General features: G+C 42.2%; 2 protein-coding genes across 4 annotated transcripts in view; both read left to right on the top strand.

Annotated features, from left to right (window-relative positions):
* Window positions 1-1,276, top strand: part of LOC116383825 (60 kDa lysophospholipase-like) — a 4,344-nt gene extending 3,068 nt beyond the window's left edge. For both annotated transcript variants that reach the window (XM_031847950.1, XM_031847951.1), the window contains one exon: window positions 137-1,276. In XM_031847950.1, the coding sequence (XP_031703810.1) occupies window positions 137-138 (2 nt within the window). In that variant the 3' untranslated portion in view covers window positions 139-1,276. The remainder of the gene's footprint in view (window positions 1-136) is intronic.
* Window positions 1,277-5,796: 4,520 nt separating this feature from the next.
* The window catches only part of kif26ab (kinesin family member 26Ab), a 66,434-nt gene continuing 63,011 nt past the window's right edge, over window positions 5,797-9,219 (top strand). Inside the window, exons 1-2 of one of the 2 annotated variants that reach the window (XM_031847036.1) lie at window positions 5,797-6,278; window positions 8,481-8,699. In XM_031847036.1, the coding sequence (XP_031702896.1) occupies window positions 6,144-6,278; window positions 8,481-8,699 (354 nt within the window). In that variant the 5' untranslated portion in view covers window positions 5,797-6,143. Of the gene's footprint in view, window positions 6,279-7,989; window positions 8,225-8,480; window positions 8,700-9,219 lie in introns of those variants that run through there. The other variant, XM_031847037.1, reaches the window with a different exon arrangement.

Consider the following 9,219-nt stretch of genomic DNA (forward strand, 5'->3'; position numbering starts at 1 on the left):
GTGTGTGTGTGTGTGTGTGTGTGTGTGTGTGTGTGTGTGTGTGTGTGCACACACTAGTAATCAAGAGCACCAAAACATCTTTCACCTCCCCAGTGCTTCCTGTTAATCCTGTCCTCTTTTTGTCTCTCCGTGGAAGAGCGGAGTGATTGAGTTTACAGCCACCCCGACAGGACTGTGAGCTGACGTTGTCTCGACCAACAGGAATCGTCCTCCTTCAGCATCCACGTCCCTCCCCCAAGCCGTCCTCTTCACACCGTCCACAGCACTGTTCTATACTTCACAGAGCGACTGTGACTTTGCATGTTGGATTGTCATACTTTCTTACAGTGTTTCCCTCCAAACCCATTCATAGCACAACTTTGTGTAAGCACTACTTTGAGTGCAAGGTGAACAAAAAGGGCAGCACTACATGTATGCAGATGTGTTGTTGTTGCACAGTAGTATATGTATGAAAATGTCCAATCAGGGATTGAGGGTGAACTTCACCTGAGCTGTTTTAACATGGAGAATGCTGAAACCTCCCATTACATCATGTTGTTATATGTACTAAAAGAGTTACAGAACTCTTGACTACAGTAATGTTACGTCATAAGATAATATAGCAATATATTCAGGATATCTGAAAGTACAGGGTACACTTACAGATTTTATTTTTATGGTTATTTTTACAGTGAAATGCTGCAAAGTTTGAAGTAAACTAATGAACATATCTTTTTATTATCTGTGATGTTATTCAACTATAGCCCTTGTCCACTGGCTCTGAAGCAGAGTACTTCCTGTTGCTCAAACAGGTACTACAAAGACCTGCAGTTATCTTCCAGACTCATCCAGCCTGTTTCTTGCACTGACTAGCAAGATGGAAGATTCGCATATCTCACTCTGAAATGGAAAAAGGAAAATTCAGACTGTTGTGTCTGTGTTCTCATTCATTTTGATGTCAACTTGTATTCTTTGCGTCCACGATCACAGACAAATGGCTTAATGTACTTTCCTTATTTTTATTGTGTGACAAACAATTTCAAACATCGCTACACTTGTTTGATTTGGAAAAGTTAATAAATCAATCTTGGTCCGTGTAGTTTACACTGTCATGTTAACATCTGTCAGGGAATCTTCTGTGATTAATGGGACTTTGAAGTGCAAATGTTGAAATGTTACTGTCCCATTGATATATTCAAAAAGGGTGTCTCTCTGTGTGTGTGTGTGTGAGAGAGAGAGAAAAAGGGATTCGGTGGTCTTCTGTGGAAATAAAAGCAACGGAAATAAATCTTTTCTTTCAAAACATCGTCTCCTGTGATTGCTTCTGAGTTGCTCCGAACACTGAAACTCACATGAAACTGTGCTTATACTGCTCCTGGCTAAGGACTCCTGAGCAATTTCCAATTTGACATGGTTTTCTATATGAGTTAGCGCGGGTCTAACCAATTGTTGAAGCTCATTTCTCTTAGTGCGCAGAGTCCCTTTGTGTTCTCTCAAGAAATGTGTTCTGAATAATAATTGGATTCATTGTGGTTGCAGTCGGCCTTTAGGAGAAATACATCAAACCCAAACGTGACGCTTTCTGTCTGACTTTTCACTGAGATAAATCAGACGGAAATGAGACAAACTTGGAAGACAAAGATGACATACAAATGCTTTATGTCCATGTGACTTCTCAGCCTGCAGTGGCTGGTATTTGCTATCTCTGTGTAGAGGGCGGCTGCCCGTCAAGCTCCTTGCTGGTGGAACCCAGCTCAGCCGGTCGGACCAGCATGGGCCTCATTCCTGCCTGAATGAGAGGCTTGTATGAACCTAGCCCCAAAACAGTATATAAAAAGCAGTTGACTCTGCATTCACTCAGTCGGGCTGGGATGGCACCAAGGAAGCACCGCTGCGAGGACAGAGTTCACCTTCTCCAGGTAAGCACGCTTACAGAGAGCTTGCAGTTTGCCGCTTGTGTAGGTACATTTTCTTCGTACTGATGCATTTACTACCAGCAGCAGATCATTTCAGGAAACTAACTCTAGCTGCTGTTTTTTTTTTTTTGTTCTTTCAATAGTGGAATCAACAGTTTGAAGGAAAGACTTTTCCCTGAAGAAGCCTGTGGTCCCTCTGATTAAGTGGTTCTCAACAGTTCAACAGTTCTTTGAGAAAATTGTGAAATGTTTAGGACCACTTGACCAGTCAGACAAATGCTGCCAGTTTAGGGAAAATGCTGCCTTTGAGTCGATCTTTAACAAGGAAAACCTCTCTCAAGGCCTGACTATGAATAGTTTTAGAACAACCTTGTGATTTCCACTGTTTCCTTAATGTCTCTCTCTGTCTTCTACTCCCATTGTGCCCCCTTGTGTTACAATGCCAACTGCAGTCCAGGAACCTTAGGGGGCTGTAAAAATCTCCAGGCTTCAGTAATTTAATTCTGCTGGCACACATACACATTTTTAACAGCTCTGCTGCTGCAGTAACACCCGTCTTTTTGCTGCCTTACTGTTGTCACTATTGAGAGGTACTGATTAAAACAAGTCAATAAAGAATCATTTGCCTCTGTTGAGTCCGTGAAGACTGTCTGCAAGGATGGCGCTGTCCAAAGTACTGAAACTTGCTGCAAAATCAGTGCATCAAGGACATCTAATTTTCAAATTATTATTATTAAATTATGTATATTTTTTATTCAATGTATGTTAATGATTATACATGGGCAGTGGAAGTAGTATTCAGATTCTTTAAGAAGTAAAATTACTAATACCACACTGGGAAAACACAACCGTACTTCAGTAAAAGTGTGTAAGTATAATCAGCAATTTACTTTAAGTACAAAGAGTAAAAGTACTCACTTAAAGGGTCCCTTGTTAATGTTTTGGTATTGTTATTACTGCTGCATTTATGTGTATGTTCCATTTTACTGCTGTGGATGTGTATGGTTGTGCTAATTTTAATTACTTTATGTACTTTTAGGAACACTTCATCCTTCAATTTAGCAATAAAATTCTATTTCAAAGTCACCAAACTTGGAGATTCGTGCTTTTCACTGGACAGGAGGGCTTTGAAAAATCGTAATCTGAAAGTAACTCGTTACAGCTGTCAGACAAATATAGTGGAGTATAAGTAAAGTTATATAAAATGGAAATACTCAAGCTAAGTAGGCCAACCAGTATATCGACTTTGTAGTATAGTATTGTAAATGACCAATTTCCTGGACTTTTGTTCTCTGTTACACTGATTATTTAAGTACTTATTAGTCCGAAGCTGGACTCTCTTAGACTGTGAATGCCTTCATTAAATTCCAAACACTCATGTTTCCATTCAGAGCTTTTATTTTTTAATTAAGTTTGGTGGGAAAACCAGACCTAAAGACTCCAACTCTGACACAAGAAAATCCGGGTGCCTTTTTTCCCCAATGTATAGGCTACTTTATGCTGCATCAATAATTCATGAGAGCACTCTGCACCGATTATTCCGAGTCTCCTTTTAGACAGCCCCCTTCTACTTTTCCCTTTGATCTCCTCCATGCGCCAAGAACTATCAATATTTGCTAAACGTTTCTCACAAAGGCTGTCCGTGCACCGGGAGAAGCCGCAGACTGAGGGTCTCGCGGGCAAGGGGGATAAGACATAAGAGAGGCATTAATGAGAGGCCCAGAGCGATTCCCCTGTGCGTCCGCAAGGGCAGCAGATGTAGCACATGCAGTCCCAGGGGATCCCGTCCTTGGAATTTCATCAGCGGCCGGGGGAGACCCAACCTCCTCCACCGGGGAGGGCTGGGTGACGGACGTGGTAAATCATCTTTACTATGGATTGTAATTATCGGTCTGCTGACAAACCCTCTGCCTCTCCCCTCTCACAAAAAAGTGTGCGCGCGCGTGTGTGGGTGTGTGTGTAAGTGTGTGTGTAAGTGAGACTAGGGCGTGATGAGTCGCGTTGATTGCGAGGTGCTTGTGGGATCAAAAAATAATTTATTCATCCCTACAAATATTTATTATGTATCCCCCTCTGCTCGGCTGTTGTTGTTGAGTGAGTTTAAAATCTTCATTCTTTATAAATCATCTCTGACCAGATAAAAAAAAAAAAATGCTGTAAAAGCACATCAAACTTTTTGAATTCTGTCCCACTGACCTGCAACGGAAACATTGAACTACATGAAGTTTAACTAATTTTCTTTTTTTTACAGCCAACTGAACTCAGCCTCGTGATCATAAGTGTCAAATGATTCAAGTAAAAATCCACCCTAAATGTATTTCCCCTTTAGCTATTCCACTATGTTTTCTTTCAGTTAAAGAGGTGCTCCATCAACGTTACAGTCAACCTGTGAAAACAGTGCGTCTACTGTGGCTCTGGAGGCAGGATTCCACAGTGATATCAAGCTTGTACTTGGACACTATGCACTTTTAACAGAAACTGTGTTACAATCTGAGGGCATTGGGTTTGTAAGAGGTGGGCATTTGGGGGCAAGCAGGAACGTTCTAATGCATTATGGGAGATGTAGGATCTAGTGTTTTTGGAGCCTGGCCAAATAGGAACTAAAAGTCAGGATATCTGCTCTGCTGCTGAGATTTTGAACATTTTTAAAAATCTGTCTCTTTGGAGTCCTCCGGCATTAAGGGAGTGCAATACTGAATCCCACAAATGTGGAACAACATTGATTCATACAGTTTTTTGTTTCAGTTGTCACAATTAACATGAGCTACTTTATTTGAGTGCATTCTCCAGCTCAGAAAAGATATCTCAGTAATAGCTCTGTCATATTTTGCCCCACTGTTCACCCTCTGCGGAGCGACTCCATGGGGATGTTGAGCTTCAGGAGAAACTGGTTCAACTGAGCTGACAGAATGATCTGTCAGTTCTGATTTAGATTGAGCTTTCCATATCAAAAACACAGTTGTTCACATTTTCTTTAATGCTGCACAGTCAGACTATTACATCGACTAATGGCTATCCACTCAGTCCTTCAATCTATGGGAGCCTCAGCCTGATAGATATGTTGAAGGCCATTCATTGGATATTGATTAGCAATCATGAATTTCAGACACTAGACACATTATTTAGCATCAATGGCTACACATAGGCTACCTTAACCCTCATTCAACCAACAAACTTAACATACAGGGACTGAATAAAGTACCATAAGAAACAAACATCATAGGAATAGGAACACATTGGTTGGAGTGACAGAATGAAGCGCCTGTGAGATATGACAGAAAGTTTATCTCAAGGGTCGACGGGGACCCCAGTCAATAGGATTAAGGTTAAATTATCAAGTTAAGAGGTCACAAAAGAGTTTATTCAGTGGAAGCACATTTTGTGTGATTCTATTTTGATATGGCCTGCAATAAAGTATATCAAAATCAATACAAATCAAATCAGTTTTATTTGAATTGGAAAAACAGTTGGTCTTCATCATCAATAAGAAATCAAGTGTGTCCTATGATGTTCCATGTGAAAAATGCAATGTTATAAAGCAACTCTATAAACATATACAGTATACTTTATAGTACATCACGCAGGAATATTATGTAGGAGAAAGACATAAAGCCATGATGAGGTCATTATTGCGTGCCACATACGGACATGAATATTACAGGAATATTACAGGGAATGTGTCGTTAGGGGTTATGGCCAAGGCTGTCATTGTGTTTTACATCTTCGTGTGGGGGGCTGACAACGACGCACCAGCAAATCGGGAGGGAGAGCAGGTCATCACTGTCTGACAGGGGGGGGGGGGGGGGAGTGAGAGAGAGAGAGGGGAGAAGCGGGAGTCAGAGAGAGAGAGAGAGGGAGGGGGGGAAACGGGAGTGTAAGAGGGAGAGAGGCTGGAGAACAGAGAGCAGCACTTGCACAAGGTGCTCTTTTCACTCTCAGACCTGCAGCTGCTCAGAGATCAGCCATGACCAGCCTCGGGATGTCTTAGAAAAGTATTTCACTTGGACGTGAACCGTTTTGCATGTCGGATGGATTGTATTGCTCTATTGTCTTCTCGGACTACTGGAAACCTGAGAGGTTATTTTACGCACACGTGCCCACAGCGCTCACCGTGAGTCACTGGATGTCCGGATTAAAAAACCTGGTGGATCTTTTTGGAGGGTATGAGGGAAATGAGTTAGATGGATATACAAATCAAATAGGTATCCCGAGGAGTGGAATATTTTCTAGGCTTAACTCGCAGCCCACATGGCTTTGCCAAACTCATCGGGGTCGCCCGGAGCTGGGCAACCCAACCCCAGCGTCATAGACCTGGGTACAATATTCGTTGACTCCGACATCATATTTGGATTTACAAGTCATCTGCTGAAGAGAAAAACAAAGGTAAGAGGACCCTGAAGGGATGACTGAAACACAGGTTATAAAAAAAGAATGATGTAATGGGTTTGTGATATCAGATGTAAAATAGTGAAGAGACAGACAACTGATGTGCGTTTGAAGGCTCTTCTCCGGTGTTCTACACCTTGAACAGCACCTCGCAGCATCCTCAATCCCCTCGCTTGCCCTCAAACGTCATCTTTGCATCTCGCTCATCACCAGATCGGCTTATTGAACACTTTTGGAAAACGGAGCTGCAAATAAAAGTGTCTTTGCCAGCAATTAACTTTTATTCTCCTAAATGATTGCTCGGCGCAGAGAACTATGGTCAAAATACCTCCGAAAGGGCTGACAGAATGAAATTTCAAGCTGCTCTAATTTAACACCCAGCTAATTTAAATATGGTTGATAACTTATTGTGGGGTCGTTGTGGACGATGAAGATATAAGATGACTAATCATGATCTTAGTTTTGTGTTTTTTAACATAGGCTATAGATTTGCATTTCGTTCAGACAATCCTTTTACGGCATCAAGATTTTTTGCAGCCCAACTTGAAACGGCTTTTAAATGACAATGGCAAATACATTTGACCGTTTACACTTTTCAGTTCGCCCTTTCACATCGTATCATTTGGCATGAGTTGCACAACCACATAACAAAAGACTGCGGGTTTCCCTAAATAGGTCGTTTGAGGGCAAGGAAAAGAGGAAGCGTTTCAGAGCATGCGGCCACTGTCGCTTACATCACCCACATGAAATATTAAAAGTTTACAAATTAAATATTTAACCGTTGCAGTTTGAGAGATGCTGTTCTGCATTTCACCAGAGGATGGCGCCAGACACCAACAGCACACAGAGGCAGCGTTGCGTCTTGAGGGAGGCAACAGTTGCTGACACTGAGCGGACACAGCGGACACAGCTGAAACAGAACCCAAATGATCTATATGATTCTACTCTATTCTAGTCTTACACTTACAGTAATCGGGATATAATGAGCGTAAAGTACCCTGAACTTAATGTATACCTTTTCTGTGGTAAAAAAATATGAAAATCGTGTGATCAAAGTCTTGTGGTCTTATTGGAGGGTACACACATTCATAATTACCTGAGCATATCATTTATAATGCTTGTTTCCTGTGATCACCAAGAGGAGCCCACATTTTAACCTCCTTAACACCAGTAAAAACTCCTTATTCAATCCCACAGAATGTATAGGCTACTATAATCCAAATGCAGATCCCAAAGTTTCCAAATGCCCCTAAAATTTCAGGCGGACATTTGGAGAAATGTGTATAAAATGTGTAAGACATCTACAATATTTCCATTTTATGGAATGATGAAGCCATAAAAACGTGGAGTCTGGGGGTTGGCTGTTTTTTCTTAGTGTAAGCATCACATATAGCTTCAATGGAGATCTGGAAAACTGATAGTGATAGCCTACTGTCGGACTGTGTGGAATAGGATGATTTTCTCAGCTTTAGAGCAAGAGTAAATATTTTATGGGGTTAAATTAGTAGACTACTATATCACTGTTGACCACACAGACAATTCAGAGTGATCTATGGTATAATAAGAGCTCTGAACTGTCATATAGCCCCCCCCCCCCCCTCCCCCGCGCAGGAAAAAGTTTTCTTCAGCCCTCCCATTCCAGGAGTAACACCGCCTCCTGTGCACCTCCTCTGCCAAAACTCCTCCGCTGTAAACTTCATGGCACATACTCACCAGTTGCCTCTTCGACCAGCAGCTACTGGTCCAGTAGCCTACAATCTGTCAGATGACTGGTAGCCCTCAGACAGGTCTCCAGTCCGGCCTATGGCTCTGCCCTGCGTTGTGAGTTTGGTGTTTTGACGGAAGACGTTCTCCTGAAGGTGTAACCTTGGTCTGGGAGGATGAGCTCAACTGGGTGTAATTCAGCTCCCGATGGAGGGGTCCCCAACAACCGCACGTTCATTGTAAGTGTCTCACTGCACGCGATTGAATGTATAAATAATGTATAAATAAGATCACGTAGGTTGTGATCTTATTTCTGAATTATGAAAAGCGGCAAAACTCGCATCTCAATGGTGCGCGTGTGGACAGGTGCGCACTGCGTTTAAACGCGTCGTCAATGTACAAACAGTTTCACTCTCACACCTCAGCGCACTGGAGGTGTGAGCTGGTGTTATTCCTGCAGTCGAAGTTAACCAAACTTTCCCCCTCATGCTGAAGGTGGAGGGATGTCCGAGTGAAGGGTCTCCGGCAACCCCCAGGAAACGACTTCACTCTGCGGAGGACGCGCGGTGCAGTAGCCGGCCTCCCCCCGAGGGCGCCGGCTCTGTTTCCATCTCCGAGTCGGAGGAGAAGGGAGGCTTCTGCCAGCAATGTCAAAAGAAAGTCACAGAGCTGAAAAAGCAGGCGCTAGCCCTGGTCGACCAAAATTCACTGAAGGTTGGTTTAATCACTTTTTTTCACACTCTTTTAGGCCATGTAATATTCACAGTTTTTACAGCAGTTCACACATTAAAGTTTGAAACACTGACATCACCCTATCTGCATTGCTATTTAACAGTATGTCTCGTTAAAAAAAAAATTGGAATATAAAAATAGGATAAAAAAAATCCAAACTTGTGAGCTGGTTACACTCTGGCAGCAGCTTCTCAGTCTGAGCTGCTGTAACATTTCTATAGCACTACTGTTGTCTTTTCTTGTCTTTTCCACCTGCACCTGCTCCTAATGCTGATATCTATGGACAATGAAATTCAATCCTCTTTATGGTTTATAATTGTACAAAGAAAGCTCCCCCCATCCACTTGTAAAGTTGTTTATTGCATGCTTGACTTCAAATGCTGGCCTTGGATGTGAAAATGGAAGCCTTTGAAACTTTGAAAGTGGCCCATTGTTTGGCTAAACAATGCTTATCTCTTTATTTTGTTGTTGGGTGTGTGTGTGTGTGTGTGTGTGTGTGTGT

Source organism: Anarrhichthys ocellatus, unplaced genomic scaffold (genome assembly GCF_004355925.1).
Source record: "Anarrhichthys ocellatus isolate YVR2014 unplaced genomic scaffold, GSC_Weel_1.0 scaffold7, whole genome shotgun sequence".
Lineage (NCBI taxonomy): Eukaryota > Metazoa > Chordata > Actinopteri > Perciformes > Anarhichadidae > Anarrhichthys > Anarrhichthys ocellatus.